Source organism: Crinia signifera, chromosome 3 (genome assembly GCF_055691185.1).
Source record: "Crinia signifera chromosome 3, ASM5569118v1, whole genome shotgun sequence".
Classification (NCBI taxonomy): domain Eukaryota; kingdom Metazoa; phylum Chordata; class Amphibia; order Anura; family Myobatrachidae; genus Crinia; species Crinia signifera.
In genome coordinates, this window is record NC_139219.1 from 290,361,512 (window position 1) to 290,381,554 (window position 20,043).

Sequence of the window (20,043 nt, forward strand, 5' to 3'; positions counted from 1 at the left end):
TCCCTCATTAGTCTAGCAATCTCCCTCATTTCACCTAGCCCACATTACACTGTTACATTTTTGTGGGAAAAAGGAGTAAGAGATAGATACATTTACATTGAATCATCAGCGCCATTTCCCAGCACTTTAGTAACTGCTTTGGAGCTCCTCTACATTTGGCTCTAAGTAATTGTAAAAGATTCCTCTCAGATGTAAGAGTACACAACCAAGTTTCTAGGTGCCACGTTGACAATCTATTTTCACAATCTCTCCATATATGGAACTAGACACGCCCTTTGGGTGGAGCATGACACGCCCCCTCATTGGGGCACTGTGCAAAATTCTGCTACCAACTATAATCTCCCTGAAACTAGTTTTCGAAAGTAGGCAAGTATGACATACATATGGTTTACATGGTCAAAGGTTGATACAAGCAAGAGGTCGACATGCTCAAGAGTCAACATTGATATAAGAAAATATGAAATATGTCATGTTGACCTTTATGTGTTTCACCCTTTTTTTTTGTCAACCCTTGTCGACTGGGGTTGACGTAGACATCGTCGACCTCATACACCACACCCCAGTGAAAGATGGCACTATTTTAGCTTACACCTTATTATTCACAAAATTATTCCTGGTTTTTACAGTTGATTATCCACAATTTGGTGATGTCTTTTCTTTATCTGTCAATATGCACTAAATAAAAAAAATGAAAAAAAGTTATTTTAGTGCATTATACAAAGGCTAAGATATACTTCCAGTAAGCTTAAGCTGCAAATGTCATCGACGGAAATGCAAATAATAAGACATATACCTAAAACTGTAAGAAATTTGCTTAGTTAACAAATGGAAAGGTAATGCTCTACTCCCGATGCTCATACGGAAATACTTATCCGCAAACTTCTGGCTACAAACCAATAAAACCAAACAGAAGCTGTTTCCACTTAAAGTATTAAGTTCAGAGAGGTTGCCATTTTCTTGTAGAACAAAGTACAGGACATTTAAAGTGCGTTTGCTATATACCGGATGTCTTCCTTTGTTAAAAAGAAAGCGAAACAGTTTGTTCCTCTAGCGTTGACTATTTGGCTCGTCATCACATCTACGCGCGGCGCCATCATTGGTAAGGGAAACGTGCCCTATTAAACATTTATTCTATTTACAAAGTAAAAGTTGGCGACAGGTGCCACTCTGAACAGAATCACAAGGGAAATGAAACAGAACGGTTATCGGGTAACGTAGTTATCGTAGATAAGTCACTAAATCAGAAGTGCCCATAAGAAAGATGGCGCCACACTGTGGATTACGTCACCGGCACATCCAGGGCGGAAGCGGTGCTGGGGCGATGTGCTGCTGCTTCTTTGGGAAGGATACCGGTAACAGAAGGTACTGTATGGGGTAGTTATTCTTGTAAACAAATCAGTGGTTATTATATTAACTGTATTGTGCTGCTCTGTCTACATTCCCTGTATTTGCCCGGTGCATGTATAAACTGTGTGGCTGCAGTCACTGGCATAGAACGGGTGCAATGCAGGCAGTAGCAATGCAGTGACCATTGCTGGAGGAAACATTAATTAATTTAGTTCTGTAAGCTTGGACTGCAGAGGGAGTGGTAAGCACATCACTTGCCATGCTGGTGTACCCCTCTTTCTGCAGATGTTCCCTCATATGCCTGTGTTTTTGCGCCATATGGCTTGACTTAGAATCGCATTAGGTAGATATTCCCAGAGTATGCTTAAGGTGCCCATACACTAAGCTGAAGTATTGCATGCAGCCTTGCAACTACCTGCCGGGCTTCCCTGCGGCTAGGATTGCATACGATGCATCGTATGTGGTCCTTTTGCATACAGTGTTTCATGTGCAATCGCAGTCATGGCTGTGAGACGGGTCCTTGCTGAAGCCAGGAGGATCTAAATATTCGATCCGATGCACACTGGGCCACGGATCGGAATCGAAGAGAAGTCACATATGATATGTCACTTTACACAGGATTTATCAACCCAGTGGGTCAAAATCTTGTGAAAAATGGCCATACCAGTGTATTGGCACCTTTTCTCCCATCTGTCCCAATATCAGCAGGACAGTACTTTTTTTTGGTTGCTGTCCCGTCCTCGATCTGTCAAGAGGTTGAAAGATACTGTCGCTGTGGGATTGTGTTCCTTGCACATGCCACATAGTTACTTATAGATTCATACAATTTGTATTTTTTCACAAAGGAATTTGCATGAAGTTTCAGATTGAGCATAACAGTGCATGGTGCGGTTCAATCATTTTGGATCTGATGTATGATTTCGAACACAGTTCCAATCTTCATCAGACTCCTTCAATACTGTGGTGCTCTTTCAGGTTCTTATCAGGTCTGTGCAAATATTCAACCCCTGGAAGCCAGTGGCCGACTGGGTGCTAATATACCAGTTGCTATAATAATTTTGGTATTAAGTATATTTAGATATAAATATGAGCAGCAGTTTTCTAATTGTACCAGTGTCTGTACAAAAACACTGTGTTCTATCCGGAGCCAGGAATAATCCTGGACCCAGAATCCACACAGGAAAATACCAATTATCCAAAAGGAAGAGGGAACTGCGCTAATATAGAATAAATTCTAACCATGAATGCACATACACATTGATAAAATGGAGACTGTTTCAATAAAAAGTAACAAACAATTTATTTCTACAGATGAAGATTTAAATTGGGCTGCCACCTATAAAAAATTAGCTCAAAATTGAATCATATTAGTATTATGCAAAATACATATACATACACACTAAAAGAATAATCTATAAAACATATAAAGAGGGCTTTTTATCAAACAATCAAACAGCGGTGTTCAGTTCAACTTCCGATCTTGACCACAAGATTTTAGACAGTTTGATGATAAATGTGAACGTTGGCCATTTAAATTGTTTTTTTCCATCTATCGTCTACTAACGAACAAACCTGTAAAGCCTTTTACATTCACTCTTCCCCCTATAGAGCAACTTGGGTTTCAGAAGGTGGAAAAGCTGTATTTATGTCTAGCTCAATATGAGGCCCACTGTGTTAGAAGCATATGTGGGCCCAATGGGCCAGATGTAGTGACCCTTTTTTAAAGGGTCAATCGCTTACAAGGTAAAACCATGCAAACGTCCTAGTTCGGCCAGCATTCCACACGGCCGCCGAACTTAGGCGTCATTACATCCGTCCTAATGTGTGTGTGTGTGTGTGTGATCGCTAGTAGACGTTGATGGGGCACAGTGTGTATTTTCAAACTGCTCAGTGCAATGTGTAATGCTAATAATGTGAGTAATTACAGACTAAGCTAATTAGATTTATTGCCAGCCTGAGCACCCCTATGCATTATATGAAACCTTCATACATCTGATTGGAACCATCAAAACTTGATCTTTGCCTATTATATTAGTGCCTACATACAGATGTGTTTCTCTCTCTCTCTCTCTCTCTCTCTCTCTCTCTCTCTCTCTCTCTCTCTCTCTCTCTCTCTCTCTCTCTCTCTCTCTCTCTCTCTCTCTCTCTCTCTCTCTCTCTCTCTCTCTCTCTCTCTCTCTCTCTCATCGTTGCTGCAATCATGTCAAACCGCCCTTCTAGTTGCCCCTAGTCATGAGCGCATTTACGGCGGCCATATTTTTGTGCATTTTTCCCTGAGATAAATTCTGAGTGCAACTGCGGCTATATCATCATACAAAATTCTATGTTACAGTGTCTTCCTAGAGAGTTTTTCTATGCAGATTCAGCTGCAGTTGCACACAGAATATAGGCATGCTGCATATAATTTTAATCAGTAGAATCTGCTTGTGCGTCTTATCCACATAGTGATGCCACTGAAACTGACCGCTCGCATCTTGCAGTACGTAGCATATGGAGGCCTAATGCATTAGGACACATCTGTAGTTATCCTGATTGAATGGATTCCGAGAGTCACTGTCAGCAGTCAGTATGTGTGTGTGCCTGGGTGCCTGATTCAGATGTGGACAGAAGAGTTATCATTGCTGCGTACATGGAAGCAGCAGCATGGCACTAATATGGTAATATACAGCAGGAGGTGTCGAGCTCTGTACACACGGGTGTCCCATTTTCTTCAGCGTCCAGCGATGTTCTCTGATGAAAACGAGAGTAGGCTGGGGGAAGCCACTGGACCAGTGACCTCCCGGCAACAGCCGCCCCGTACGCATGGCAGCGACCATATCCCCGGCCGTTCTGGCTAGACTCGTCCAGTGTGTATGGGGCTTCAGTCCTAGGACGTAACACTGTATCATTTGCAATACCATTGGATGGCTGTGTGACCCATGGGGTTATGAAAGCTGGCCACAGCATCTAGTAAAGAGAACAGGAAATCTCCATCTTTGGACCAAGATCATGCCCCCTCATCAACGGTGACAACCCTACTCCAGTTCGGGGAACAGGCCGTCACAGCTCCCAAATGACATCAGACTATCATTCATTGACTTTTCCAATGCCGTAATGTTGCTGACATTGCAGATCCAATCTACACTTGCACAGTATGGGTCCTAATTCTGGTCCCCTTACTGAAGCGGCGCATGTGTACCAATGTCCAGTACTTTACCACATGTGCCGCTTCAGTAAGGGGACCTGAATCAGGACCAAAGGTTTGTGATGCAATCCTGTGCTTGTCACCTCTCGAGGATTGGGTCTTCTAGAGCACAGGTTCTCAAACTCGGTCCTCAGGTGCATCTTTTGCAGGTCTCCTCACAGAATCACAAGTGAAATAATTAGATCCACCTGTGGATCTTTTAAAATGTGTCAGTGAGTAATGAATGTACCTGTGCACCTGCTGGGTGACCTGGAAAACGTGAGCTGTGTGGGGTCCTGAGGACCGAGTTTGAGAGGTCCTGTTCTAGAGTATGCAGTCTACAACAGTGGTTCTCAACCTCCGTCCTTAAGTACCCCCAACAGTGCACGTTTCCATGTCTCCACACAGAATCACAAGTGAAATAATTAGAAATGTGAACTTTTGGGGGTACTTAAGGACCGAACTTGAGAACCACTGGTCTAGAACAACCATGCACTCTGAGGTCACCTAGACAGCACTTCATTTCTACAGAAGGATTAGGATATATATATATATATATATATATATATATATATATATATTGTTTGTTTGCCCCCCCCCCCCCTCCTGTGTGCCAGGGGATTAAGGTACTTGTCCAGTCTGTCCAGCACTGCATAAAACTTAGTCGTGGCTATCCCAGAGCATGGTACAGATGTTCCCAGCCGCATCTATCCTCCCCCATGTTGCAGGTGTATCGAAATGAACGCAGGTTGAAGTCGCACCAATCACACATTACAAATACATTATCTGGCAGAGCGGCGTTCCAAGTACAAGTGCGACTTGCTGCTCCAAGCGGGCGGTAGAGGCCGCATCACAGTGAGCGTGGCTACATCTGTAAATAGGGGGTTATTCAGACATGATTGCTGGGCTGCTAATTTGCAGAGCCCTGCGATCAGGTAATCACCCCCCAGCTAGAGGGAAATCCCGCCCTGTGCAAGACTGCAAATTGCTGTGCAAGGATTGGTAAATTATGCTAATTGACGATTAGCAGCAAATCCATGCGCAAGCTGCTCACCATCAGTCTGTGCGTAGCCTAGGACGTAGTCGGCGGCCACAATAGAAACAGGCTGGTCGGGGCCGTAGCTGACATGGCACGTCTTACCTTAAGACTCCAAGGCATGCCCGCGTTGTCCTTGACCCTCCCAGAAAATGTCCAGTTACAACCCCAAATGCCGGCTTCCTGTCAAACATCTTGTGTACGAGCAGCGGTTAAATATTCTGGATTTTATAGCTGGTTGGCCTGGCGTACGCGCACTGTGTGAGCCTTGCGCATGCGCAGTTGTTTGATTATTACTCGCCCTTTGAATTCGCAGCAATGCGATTGAGTCTGAATAACCCCCATTATCTTTAACAGTGTTTCCCAAACCCGTTCCTCGGGGACCCCCAACAGTACATGTTTAACAGATATTCCTAGTGTCACAAGTGCAGTAATTAGCACCACGAATAGCCGGGTTTGGGACACACTGGTCTATAGGACGTCTCCTGCAGGGACTACAAATCTTTGGCCCTGTGAAATAAAGCTGTTTGTATGCTATAGGTGAGGCTTGTGTTCCCTTACAGGTGAATAGCTCTTTGTATGCTTTGTCTTGCAGCACGATGGAGGGAGCCTTGCTGTTCTTGGCCTCGTGTCTCTGTTTCTCCTGGGCGAATGCAGATTCCAAAGCTGTCACAATGTCCCTGACGACAAAGTGGCCTTTCACATCCTTACTGCTGGAGGCCAGGTGAGATCGGAAAGCATGTTTAGCAGTATTTATGTAGAATGAATATAGATAATTATGCCAGATAGATTTATATGGAAATAAAGATGTGCTTGTGCTAAGGTATGGTAACATAAAAGCAGCAGAAAAAAAAGTCCACTGCTCCCCTTACGGGACTTCTTACCAAACACAAGAAAATAATTAAAATCTGTTTCACTGGTGAACTTGTGTTTGTGACAGCGATCTGATAGGTAGGATCACGGCGTAAGAACCAATTGATTCTCTTCTATCCAATCACGTTTTGTCTTGCTGTGACCTCACACCCTCCATTTCAGTACCTCTGATGGCTCAATCACTATTACTTTCGCCATATGACAGAATATAATTAAAATATCCATGCATTTAAAAATGTATCTTTTACGTTTTTAGATGTTTTGGGTTATTCCATTTCCAGTGGAAAGCAATTTGTTTGCTTTCCTCCATTCCTAATTGCTTTCTCTGTAGGGTGCATCCAAATAAAAGCTACTTGTCTGATATGCTATGCCAGTCTATTGCCCGTACACAGAAATAAATTGTGTGATTGCCCAAGGCCCTGTAAGAGGAATTGTTTTGGTATCACCTGATGCAGAAAATTTGGCTGCATTGTAATTCCTTGTATATCCTGTTCTGATTCACCTCTGCTCCATTTACCAGGTCCTCCTGACCTTTCTGTATGCGCATTATTGCACAGGCTTGTGGCTCCTATGTACATTCTTGCTCCAGCCCATAAATAAAAACTGCTGCCTACTTTATTATAGTTTGTGTTCCAATGGAAGCACGAGCTGTTAACAGATGAGGAAAAATGAATTAGATATTTTCTTGTGTACACTTTTTTTATTTCAAATCTGGAAAATACACTGTTGAGTAACATTATTACCACCAGCAAATAGCCAGAGGAACCGCGTTGTGTGGCAGTTAGACGGGCTGGGATTGACTCCAAAGATGTTGGTAGGTTGCCAGGTGGAGGAACCATGGAGTCAACAGTTCGAACAAGGGGGTTCCACCGATGCTTAATTGGGTTCAAGGGAATTAGGGGGCCAGGGAAGCAGTTGTAAGTCTTGGTCATGTCCGTCCAACCACTGTAGGACATTTCTAGCCATGTAACATGTTGCTTGGTCTTGCTGGAAGATCCCATTCACCTCAGGGACAACAATCCGCATGTATGGGTGTATGTGATCTGCAAGGATAGATTTATGAACAAATCGGTTTAAGAGTGCCATCAACACGGATGAGTGGAGAGAGAATGCCAGGAAAACATTTCCCAGACCATAACGCTGCCACCACCAGCTTGTGTTCTTCCAGCAATGGTGTCAGCAGGTTCTTTCTTCGATGTTTCTCATTTGACACACCAACGTTCATCCTTTTCAATGATGCAGAAACGTGACTCATCTGAGATGATGACCATTTCCAATATTGCCTTTTTTGCCAATGCACCTTCGTTGGCATAGGTGCAGTGACAATTCGTTTGCTTTGAAGCTCCATACACAATGGCGTTAGCTGAAGTGTCATTAGAGGTGACTGTCACCTCTCACATCAATGGCTCCTGGTGCTCTGCATTTTCCACATCTGTTATCACAATGGTGCCGTTTGTCCAGTCAAGATAAACCTTCACCACAGCACCACGCGAGCAGTACACAAACTGCACTGTTTCAAAAATATAGTGCCACCTATGGTGCTAAAGCCTTGTTGCAATTCTGATAATTTGCCCATTTTACCCATGACGTCAATGAGTGATATTCAATTGATATATTTTATAGTGGTCATTAGGTTTTGGGCGCGATGCAAAAAGTCTCACTTGAGTGCTCAAGCCAGGTCACTTTTTTTGTTCCTTTCAGCTCATCACCCCCAGCAGCCGTTCACGCTCAAACGGAACAACCATTTCTAGCTCTGCTGTGCACATCTGCTGGCTGGAGTGGAGAAACTATTTAATTCCCTCCTTTTATCTTTTCTCCCTGTGCATCCTGTTTTGCAGTTTCTCCTATTAAATAGTCTTGATTATAATTATAAGCCACTGCATATTCAGTGCTTGGCCAGCAGTAACACTAGGTGAGGAAGAGGAGGAGCAATTAGATGCCTTCTAGTAGGAGTCTGAAGCATACAGAAAAAGTCAGCAATTATTTATAAGTTTGTTCTATTGAGAGTGGGGTCAACATCACGGACAAGCAGCTGTATACTGGTGGGTGTCATGTCTGTCTGTCCCCTGGTGCTCTCCTAATCCGGAGATGTAGGTTGAAAAAAGGCAGCAGCACTCGGAGACTTGGTAACAAACAGTGTATTCAGATGGTCGCATAAACTGCCAACATTTTGGGGTGCAAAACTCCTGTGTGTATGTAGGTAGGTATCTAACTATCTGTATGTATGACAATAACAGGCGGCACTCCAGGTCTTAAAAAATGTGGAGAACAAACTCCCAATTTATTAACGTTTTGGGGATAAATTCCCCTTTTATCTCAACAACTTGGTGCCAAAAAGAAATTATCTTTATCAGTGCTCAACTTACCCTTCCCTCTGCCGCCTGGCTGTTCCCGCGAAAAGCACTTTAATTTGGAGTGTTGGTTCACCACGTTTCCTAATACCTGGAGTGCCGCCTTTTATTGTCGTATAGATTGAGGATGCATAGCCACCATCAGAATACCGGGCCTTGCTTGCTGATTTGTAATTAATACTGCACTATTTTCTGTAACCATATCTGTGTCAGTGCCTGCAGGCAATATTTTTTTCTTCTTCCAGTTCAATCCGCTTTATTTCATGTCCCTTTGTGGTATGACTGTTGTGATACTGGCCACTGTGGATTTGCAGATGGCCACACAGCCGCTCTCCTATAATATCCCTATAATCGGTGACACACAGGAATTATACAGGTTCTGTGGCTGTTTTGAACCACCTAAAATTCAGACTTTGTCAGCCAGCCACAGACCCTGTGTAATTCCTCTGTTTTCTATTGGTTATTCTAGCAATCCTACGTCCTTCCCACCTCCTTGTTATATTCATTTTTGATTCTTAACATAATGGAATTATGGTAAAAACCCCGTTATCTGGGTTTTTAGCGCATTTCTGTATGCTCTGTGCCCCCTCCCCCGCCAAAAGCTGGTGATTTCCTGCAGAAGCCTATGGGCTTCTTACCGCAGCGATGTGTGAGGGATCAGTCACGGATCCCTCCCAGCATAGAAACATGGAATTTGACGGCAGATAAGAACCACTTGGCCCATCTTGACTGCCCCTTTTTTTAAACATGTTACCTCAAACCATATTTGATCCTTATTTTTATGTAAGGATATCAATATGCTTATCCCAAGCATGTTTAAATTGTACTACTGTATTTGCGGCTGCAGCATGCCCTGCAGCCGGCGCCGCATCGCAAGGGACAGCTCTTATCGCAAGAGCTGTCCCTTGCGTTAGTGACCGCATAGGTTAGAGCATATGCGGTCATTAAGAATGTGGTGGCCGGCGAAGGGGGACGAACAGGGGTGCGGATGTTAGAACATCCCGCCCCCAATGAGAAGGCAGCTCTCCTTGCAGTGCTGACCTGGCTGAGTGAGTGCTGGGGGATACTCGGACATTTCTATCTATACTTAGAGGCTTCTATCTTCTCCCATAGTGAATTTATTTCTGATGAAGGACCCGATCAGTTCTGGACTTTTGTAGATGAGAACCAGCGAGTGGAAGATCAAGGTAATATAATGAGGCTTCAGCAATGTATAACCTGTTTTGTCATTAGCAGGGAACACATCTGGGTTTCAGCGACTGAATATGCCATACATGTATTATGGCAACTTGGGTTCTATTTTAAACGGGCAAAAATTGTATATTTTTCAGTTATAACCACCAATATTCTATCTAATACCCTATGGGGGCCTAGATTAAATGCTCGGCTTGATTCAGAGTTGGGAGGAAAGCACAAACAGTAAGTAACTTTGGGGTAGATGTATGAAGCAGTGATAAGGGAGGAGAAGTGACCCATGGTAACCAAGCAGCAATGAAGTATCATCTATAACTTACATAATATACAATTATGCAGAGCAGCTGCATCTCTTCCCTTATCACTAGTATGTGGACAAACCATGTTACAATACAAGGGGAACACTTAAATGTTTGACTCTATGTAGGGTAAATACTGACTGCTTTTGTGTATTCTATTTGTACACTGCAATTTACATTTGTGCTAAGGCCAGGTGCATATCAGAGTGATGTGTACCCGGAAGATCCGTTGTTCTGCGCATACACACTTGCATGATGCAGGGGAAGATGGCACAATGGGGCCGATTCAGACCACTTTGCTCAGGGCCGAATTTGGCCCCATCCCCGATGGGCGGGGTTTGTATACGCCCATACACCTGGAGCGAACGCCTTCTGTGAGTTTCACACTTGCTGGGGAGTTTGCTCAGTGGTGGATGGCCAGGGGACCACCCAGCGTTTTATAGGTCCGCGGCATTTGGCCGGGTGGCTTTTACCTGCTCACTAAGCTGTAAATATACGACCCAAAACCATTCCTGCTTAGTTTTTTTTAGTTTTTTCTTTTTCAATCCTGGGATTTAAAAAAAGACCTCAATCTTGACGTTGCCGGGATTGATTTGATCCATGTAAATGTTAAATAGTCATGCCTTCCTCCCCGACATGAAATAGCTTCATGGCCCCCCCAAAGTTAGCACAGCCCCATGCTAAGAATAAACATACACTAGACTCTCCCCCCTACTTTCTCCAGAGTCCACTCCAGAAATATTGAAAAACAGTACAGGACAGTGAGACTCAAAGCAATAGTCCACAGCAGCAAACACAGGCTCACCTACACGCAGCAACCACTGGACAAAAAACTGGTGGCGCCGGACACCCCACGCTGCACAGCAAAGGTTTTGCAGAGCAGAGTGCAACTTCAAGCAGGACCAGGCCAGCCTAGGTACTCTAAGAGGACAGAGCAGTGAGTAATAGTCCCACACCATAGTCCTCCTCCAAGAGGACAGAGCAGTGAGTGATAGTCCCACACCATAGTCCTCCTCCAAGAGGACAGAGCAGTGAGTGATAGTCCCACACCATAGTCCTCCTCCAAGAGGACAGAGCAGTGAGTGATAGTCCCACACCATAGGTCTCCTCCAAGAGGACAGAGAGTGAGTGATAGTCCCACACATAGGTCTCCTCCAAGAGGACAGAGCAGTGAGTGATAGTCCCACACCATAGGTCTCCTCCAAGAGGACAGAGCAGTGAGTGATAGTCCCACACCATAGGTCTCCTCCAAGAGGACAGAGCAGTGAGTGATAGTCCCACACCATAGGTCTCCTCCAAGAGGACAGAGCAGTGAGTGATAGTCCCACACCATAGGTCTCCTCCAAGAGGACAGAGCAGTGAGTGATAGTCCCACACCATAGGTCTCCTCCAAGAGGACAGAGCAGTGAGTGATAGTCCCACACCATAGGTCTCCTCCAAGAGGACAGAGCAGTGAGTGATAGTCCCACACCATAGGTCTCCTCCAAGAGGACAGAGCAGTGAGTGATAGTCCCACACCATAGGTCTCCTCCAAGAGGACAGAGCAGTGAGTGATAGTCCCACACCATAGGTCTCCTCCAAGAGGACAGAGCAGTGAGTGATAGTCCCACACCATAGGTCTCCTCCAAGAGGACAGAGCAGTGAGTGATAGTCCCACACCATAGGTCTCCTCCAAGAGCACAGAGCAGTGAGTTTCTGTCCCACTCTGATCACTGTGGGTGCCTCACAGGCAGTATGCGACACTCATTCACCATGTGGCTGTGGCATACATCCGTGCAGTTAAAGAGGGCGGGCACTTTGCGGCGTGACCTCTAAGAAGTCACACACAGCTGTTCACCGCACAGGGCCAAGGCAGCGTCTGAGCTGACTACTGCTAGTGCTCAGTGCACGTGTGGACCATAATCCTAAAAATCCTGGGGTTTTTGGGCCTGGATTGGTTTCTCTAGTGCATGGGTCCTCAAACTATTTTGCTCTGGGACCCCATCAGACTATAAAAATTATTACGGGACCCCAGCAAATTATTGCAGAAGGTCATCACATCACATGTGTAGGCAGCAGACCGCATATACATGGCAGCATTGTGGAGGCACAACATAATGGGAGGAGCCTAACATAACAGACAATTAAACAGACTTTTCAGACTCCTTGAATCACTGACTGAGATTAGAAAAGTCATCAGCCTGATGGTCAGCAACATGGAGTCGTGACCCCACGCTGAGAAGGTCAGGACCCACAGTTTGAGAACCGCTGCTCTAGTGGAAGTGTATGTAACATTTTATGGTTGGTCGTGCAGCACTGAAATCCAGAAGATGTGCCCCTTGGGATTGTGCAATCCGTTATACACTCTGTATGATCCGGCCGATATATTGTTCTGATTTGGGTGGAAACGACATATTGTGCCATAATCTTTCAGGTGTTTATCACCCACTCTGACACATACATCACTTAAGTCTTCCCCATATTACTCCTGTTTTTATTTGCTTTACTGCCCTCTCTGAATCCAAACATATAGTTCTAATTGTGGTATACTGTATCAAGTACTTTTCCTGCTGATTTTGCTATTGCATGGTGGTACAGTATATGCAGTACTGTCATCTGGCTGGTGTCAATGATTTAAACTGAGATGTTTAAAAAGCCATTCGCACCTGTCCGTTCTGAGGTCTGGGAAAGCACACTGCACTGCATACGCCCACTAAAGGTGAAGCATTTGCAGCAAAGTGAATTGATGGTTATATTTGCTACAGTGTGTCCCATACTTGCCTACTATTGTGTTCTCTCTTCAGAAGAAGCCCAGAGGAGAGATGGTGCTGACTAGAGGTGGGGGCGGGGCCGTGAATAGTGGGACAATTAAGAGGGGGAGGGGCTAATATGTGATTTTTCATAGAAACGCATTATGTTGTCCCCTGCCACTCCCCATTTAACCGCATTTTGTGGCATTATCACCCCCATAGTGCCCACTTTCCTAGAAAGCGCAAGTGTGCAGTGTTACAGATGGGGTAGTATCTGTGTGTACAGATGTTGTAATACAAGCTAAGGTAATGATCAAACAGCTGTGCATGTCCTCAGCATATGGTACAGGAGTGTCACATGGTTTGCAGCTTGTGAACACATTCCTTTAGCATTGCATCTACATTGTCTGGATCACATTCTCTGCATGCTTTGCTGAATCTCAGAGGTTTTGTTTCGTCTGGATCCTCTGTCTGATTTTCTTTTGCTGTATAAATGTTCAGACTTTTTATAGATTCCCCCCCCCCCCTCTTTTTATTTATTTTTCTTGAAAGTCAGGGCTGTGGCCAGCATTATTAAGCTACTGTTGCAGACCATGCACCGTTTTGCTGGGTGGGACAGAATGAGGCTGGGCACAGCCCTGGCTTTTTATTTTTTGGTTCTTTTAACGCACGCTCCTGTTTTAAAGTCTATTTTCCTGGTTAATCTTCTATCGCTTTTTGACACATTTCAAGTCCAAATTAGGCAACATGGCATTTTTTAGCTGCTTTTGAAATACACATCCCAGCATGCCCTGCCCTCTGTTTTAGCATGTCCTAACAGCAAAAACACTTGCTGGCTTTCTGGGATGTGTAGTTCTCTTCTAGGTTAATGGGATGTAATGTTCCCATTTGCATATTTAAACTTTTGGAATAAATCTTTGTAAAGACTTATTGGCAATGAGCTTATTTTATCAATGGGAATTTGTCATTTATTTTCTTTTTACATTTTTCTCTCTTTTTTTTATTAACCCAGGTTCTGATTGGGCTAACTATGACTTCCTGCTGAGCCTCACTGGCCGACATCTCACTCCTGTGCAGCAGAACTTGCTGAAGTTTGCTCTGTCTCTTCGCTCGTACTCGGCCACTGTACAGACATTCCAACAGGTTTGTGTACTAGCGACTTTCCTGCACACTCCATATGCTTCTGTCTATACAGGGGTTCCAATGTGCTGAGTTCTAGCTTCTTTTCGGACTGCAGGGTTTGTAAATAGCTGTTAAGGTTACTGTATCTGTATTCCATTGTTTTGCTTTTAGTATAACAGTATATATATTTTTTAAACTATTTTATTCTATACCATCCTGTATATATAACTGTGTTGAACTTTTGTCTGTCAACCTTGAGAAGTCGACCTAAACGTTGGTGACACTTTCACTGTAGACTAATTATTCCACACCAGAAGCAATTTATAATGTAGATGCTTGGGGATGCTGCAGGGGTCTGTCACTTCCCTTCTTTTAGTTACGCTGGAACTCTGGGCACATACCCGGTTTACATTATGCTTTGATTTCAGATTGCAGCGGATGAACCTGCCCCTATAGACTGTGATGCTTTCATAGTGGTTCATGGAGAGAAGTCATGTGACCTGGACAAGTTGCCGTCACTTCTTAGTACTGCTCTGGAGAGGTATGTACAGCTTACGTGACATGCTCTTCCCTTGGCTTAGGTAACCTGTGTTTTATCTTGGGTAACCTGTGTCTGTCCAACTGTTTGATCACTTACTAACGTAGTTGGTGAATTGCAACAAGAGAACCGGAACTCCTCTACATATAATCCTGGGTCATCTATGCATTGTTGGTGTATTGGATGCAGCATACATGTCTTTTTCGTGGCAAACTCACTGACGGTCATATATTGCCTAGTCTTCACCCAGTGGATGCTGCACGTGCCCTGGCCCTGTGGGACGCAAATGACCATGGCTAATGTTAATGGGTTTAATAACACTGTTGCTAATAGTTATGTGATGGCAAACCGTGGTGTAGATAAGCTCCTGTATAGGGGGCACTTATGGGGCTTACATACGTAGAGATTTTACTGAGCGGTCTGTCAGGGCCAGTGTACTTCGATGAGAACACTGGCCCTGACCGGCGATATTACTAGATTTATCCAGCATGCTGGATCTTAATTGCCGGGCGATAGTGACACGCAGGGCCGTGCATAGTGATGGCCCCTAAACACAGAGGTAGGTGCATTTTCTAAGCCAGGACAGGCCAACCTGTGGCTCTCCAGATGTTGTGAAACTACAAATCCCAGCATGCCTTGCCACTGTTTTAACACTACCTTATATCAAAACTGTGACAAGTCATGATGGGATTTGTAGTTGCACAACATCTGGAGAGCCACAGGTTGGCCAGGCCTGTTCTAAGCGATCTAGTCAAACTTAAGTCAGATCGCTTAGAAAATGCCATGAAATCGCCTCATAAGCTGTGCTAGCATAAAAATGCCTGGTCTTGTTTTGCTGCTTTGTTGCAGTTTTGTTTTAATATAGTTTACATCTACACTGCTTCTTTTTTCCTTCCCTTTTTTTTTTCTGATCTCAAGCACCATGTTAATCTAGTTTCAATTATTTGGCCAGGTCAAAGCCTTTCTTGTTCAAGGGAGATCACCAGTACCCGGGTACGTCCCCCGACAGTCCAGTAGTCATACTTTATGCTGAAATTGGTTCTAAAGACTTCTCCAGATTCCACCAAACTCTCTCCCAAAGGGCTCGAGAGGGGGAGATTTCCTATGTGCTCAGACATTATGTTCGGGTAAGAACCTTTAATATATTGAGTTCTCTATTTACACACCATGATTATGGCTAGCAGGTCTATTGTTTCATTCACCTTTTACTATTGATATGTAATCCTCTTATCTTTGGGTATTGGCTCCTTTATCTGAGAAACTGACTAAAGGCCCCCATACACTAGCCGATTTTGGTCAGATTTCAGCCAGATCAGTCGGATCTGGCCGAAATCGGACCAAAATCGTCTAGTTTTGATGTCCCCTCAGATCCGATGCGCGGTCCCGTGCGCATCGGATCTGCGTCGGGTGGTCGGACCTGCTGCACGTCCGACCACCCGACTTGGGACCTAGTGGGGCGGTGGAGGGAGCAGGGGGGGCTGGGGACGCTGCGGGGGACACGTCTGTGTCCCCCGCTGCTGGGGACAGCGTCTGTGCGGCGAGAAAGTAGAGGGAGCAGGGGGGGCTGGAGACGCTGCGGGGGATACGTCTGTGTCCCCCGCTGCTGGGGACAGCGTCTGTGCGGCGATAAGGTAGAGGGAGCAGGGGGGGCTGGAGACGCTGCGGGCGGGGGACACAGGCTGCATAGAGCCGGGCAGGGGGAGCCGGCCGGGAGCTGTCAGTAATGAATAAAAAAAAAAGCCCATACAATGAATGGGCGGCCTGTGATTGGCTGAGCGCTCTCTCAGCCAGTCAGCAATTGGCTGAGAGAGCGCTCAGCAGCCAATCACAGGCTGCCCATTCATTGTATGGGCTTTTTTTTTTATTCATTACTGACAGCTCCCGGCCGGCTCCCCCTGCCCGGCTCTATGCAGCCTGTGTCCCCCGCAGCGTCTCCAGCCCCCCCTGCTCCCTCTACCTTATCGCCGCACAGACGCTGTCCCCAGCAGCGGGGGACACAGACGTGTCCCCCGCAGCGTCTCCAGCCCCCCCTGCTCCCTCTACCTTATCGCCGCACAGACGCTGTCCCCAGCAGCGTCCCCAGCAGCGGGGGACACAGATGTGTCCCCCGCAGCGTCCCCAGCCCCCCTGCTCCCACCAGCTCTCACCTCTTAGCCCCCCCCACCCCCCCTGCTCCCCGGGTTTTTTACATGTGATAAATCGAGACGATTTATCACATGTAAAAAATGGCACATCAAGTGCCAATCTAATCAAGCTCCCCCGGGGAGCAGCCGGGGAAGCTCAGGGGGAAGTCGGGGGCGACTTGTCCTAAGGACAAGTCGCCCTAGTGTATGGGGGCCTTAACTGGCTAAAGATAAGAGTTCTATTACTGTGTTTTCTATTATATCTTTTAGATAATCTTTTTATAGGTTTGTTCTTTTTTACATTGTTTGCATTATCCAAAGGGGATGGTTCATTTAGAAAACATTGTATGTTTTTATTGTCGGATATCTAGTTTTTATCAGCCATTGTCGATCTACTCTGTAAGGTGACACTTCTTCTTTTTTTTTTCCTGAAAACTTTATTTGTTCCTGGTGAGATATGACATTATCTCAGCTGTTGTCATCTAGCACAATTATTATTTATGGGTACTTATGCATTTGCAGGGCGCCCACTAAGCAAATAGCTTAGTGGGCAATTCTGCGTAAGAAAATCGCATCGCATGCGATTTTTGCATGTGATGCGATTTTCCTGTGTAATTTATTCACTGCTCTCTGGGCTTGGGTGGTGCGATGAGATCGCATTGCACCGCACATAAAATCGCATGCTATTTTATAGGGTGCGATGCCATTTAATTTAGTATACACTTTTATAACATACAATGGGATTTAGGCACACCCCCCCCACTATCCATGCCACCCCGAAGTGCGGCGGCGGAGCGCGTCCTCCCAACCTTTTCATACCCCCACTATCCACGTTGGCACGGAGTTGATTTTTAAATAGTGTGGCTTCGGGCTCAACTTCAAGCAGACGTGGATAGTGGGGGTATGAAAAGGTCGGGAGGACGCATTTCGCCGGCCCTCACGGGGTGGCGTGGATAGTGTGGGGGGGTGTGCCTAAATCCCATTGTATGTCATACAAGTGTATAGTACATTAAATGGCACCCTATAAATTGCATGCGATCACATGCAATTTTAAGTGCGGTGCAATCCGATGCAATGCAATCTCATCGCACCGCCAAAGGACAGAGAGCATTACATGCAAAAAAAATTGCATGCAATACGATTTCCCTACGGTGCCCTACGTATGCTAATTGGGTGCCCTGCTAACACATAAGTACCTATTTATGAAATATTTCTACCTGTACAATACAAACTAGCACAGATGATATTAGGGTTATTTTGGTCTCAATACAGTAGTATTCACTTTGTCCCATGGTAGTATTAGTACCTGTATATTTGTGTGTGTGTATAATAATTTGGGCAGCCGTGGTATTCCTCTGCACACAAACCCGTGGGATATACGGGCAGGCGGATTTCGCTTGCACCTCCCTAGGCTGAGAGCAGAGTCCTCCTCCCATGATATCCTGCTTCCATCAGGTATTACAGGAACTGACAGCGCTCCATTACATCAAGCTCCATCTAATACTATTTATTCCTGCCCCCAGAATCCTAAGACAGACAAGGTTTTCCTGTCTGGTTATGGTGTGGAATTGGCTATTAAGAGCACAGAGTACAAAGCTAAAGATGACACACAAGTGAAAGGTAACACTGACACCTGTATAATATAATGATTATTACACCCGCTGTAGGAAATGTGTAACGTACAGATGTGTCCTCATACAATATGCTGCAGTCACATCATACCTCCATTTTGGATTGTGTTGAATGTTTTCTTCTTAAGGTGCCCACACACTAGAACGATTTTTGGGCCGATTGGCTGATTTCCGATAAATCGGCCGATATATCGTCCGATGTTTTGCTAAATCTTCTGATCTTACGTGCTGCATGAAAGATCAAAGATTTAACAAAAGATCCATAGGAACGCACACGGGATCTTAAGAAATATCTTTGGTAAAGATGTGCGCTTGCCTGATATCTTTTGTCCCGGACAGGCAAAAGATTTGAAGGCTAATTTATGCGCACATCTTATGATCGCAGATCTTTCTAGTGTGTGGGCACCTTTACCCTTTTGCTCAAATGTGCTTCTATGTCAACGTGTTACAGCAAAACTGCTTCACGGCACTGATTCGTTTGATATGTGGTATTTGTACCTCTGTGTGAGTCTGTATACCAAGCCAGACAGAATTCGGCATGGAAACTAGGCATGGCTCACCTATACAATAATATCTTTTGTATGTATAAAGTGTAGGGAAATGCCTGTACCAACAGTACTGTTTTATCATGCACCTGTTCTGTCTCTCTGTAGCACAACATACAGTGATAGATGATATAAGATCTAAAAACCTAGGGCTAATTTAAGAATGCGGTAATATATAACAACCGTTCAGAGGTTTGTGATTTTCTAGTAAAGCCTAGTTCAGTGGTTCTCAAACTCAGTCCTCAGGACCGCACACAGTTCCGGTTTTTCAGGTCACCCGACAGGTGCACTCATTACTCACTGACACATTTTAAAAGATCCACAGTTGGAGCTTATTACAGTATTTCACTTAATTCTGTGAGGAGACCTGCAAAACATTGCACTGTGTGGGGTCCTGAGGACCGACTTTGAGAACCTTTGGCCTAGTTTATAAAAGCATCTGGTTGCTATGGCTTATTGTGTAGATATATATGTCTCGTCATGTGACTTATTATTTTATTAAGGTTTCCATTGGGTTTGTTTATATACAGAGTGTGCGCCATATAACTGCGCCCATTATCAGTGCACACTTGCAGAGGGTCCGCCATTCCTGCGATAGAGCCATGTAAAGTTATGTGTATTTACATGTCCTGCGCTTCCCTTGACATTCACCTCATGTACGTCAATATTGGTAGTGCCATGTTGCCACCCAATCATGCCCCTTACAGCCACAAGTGGAGAGGGAGCTGACTATGTTGTGATTGCATGGGCCCCTGTGTGCAGGAAAAATAAACTTGCACTCCGGAGTAGAGAAGCTTTGCTTTGCTTACTCCCCTACTGTGACTAGTGCATTAAACTGTATTTGCATTGGGCCAACTCCAGATATGTACACATTGCTCTTAACTTCGACATTTTTTACATCTGCAGTAAGCCATATTCTTCTATGATGAATCCCCACATTACAGACTCATCCTGTGTTTGCTTTCTGTTCTAGGGGACAGTGTGAATGCCACGGTGGTGGGACATAACGATCCAGTGGATGAGGTGCAAGGGTTCTTGTTTGGGAAGCTCAGGTACAGCATTCACAGTATCACATTACAGGCCAGGAGGAAG

At 45.0% G+C, this 20,043-nt stretch overlaps 1 protein-coding gene across 2 annotated transcripts in view; it reads left to right on the forward strand.

Annotated features, from left to right (window-relative positions):
• The first annotated feature begins 1,204 nt into the window (after nt 1-1,204).
• The window catches only part of UGGT1 (UDP-glucose glycoprotein glucosyltransferase 1), a 75,463-nt gene continuing 56,624 nt past the window's right edge, over nt 1,205-20,043 (forward strand). For both annotated transcript variants that reach the window (XM_083178434.1, XM_083178435.1), the window contains exons 1-8: nt 1,205-1,362; nt 6,142-6,270; nt 9,884-9,957; nt 14,005-14,135; nt 14,543-14,655; nt 15,605-15,779; nt 18,299-18,395; nt 19,925-20,003. In XM_083178434.1, coding sequence (XP_083034560.1) covers nt 1,262-1,362; nt 6,142-6,270; nt 9,884-9,957; nt 14,005-14,135; nt 14,543-14,655; nt 15,605-15,779; nt 18,299-18,395; nt 19,925-20,003 — 899 coding nt within the window. In that variant the 5' untranslated portion in view covers nt 1,205-1,261. The remainder of the gene's footprint in view (nt 1,363-6,141; nt 6,271-9,883; nt 9,958-14,004; nt 14,136-14,542; nt 14,656-15,604; nt 15,780-18,298; nt 18,396-19,924; nt 20,004-20,043) is intronic.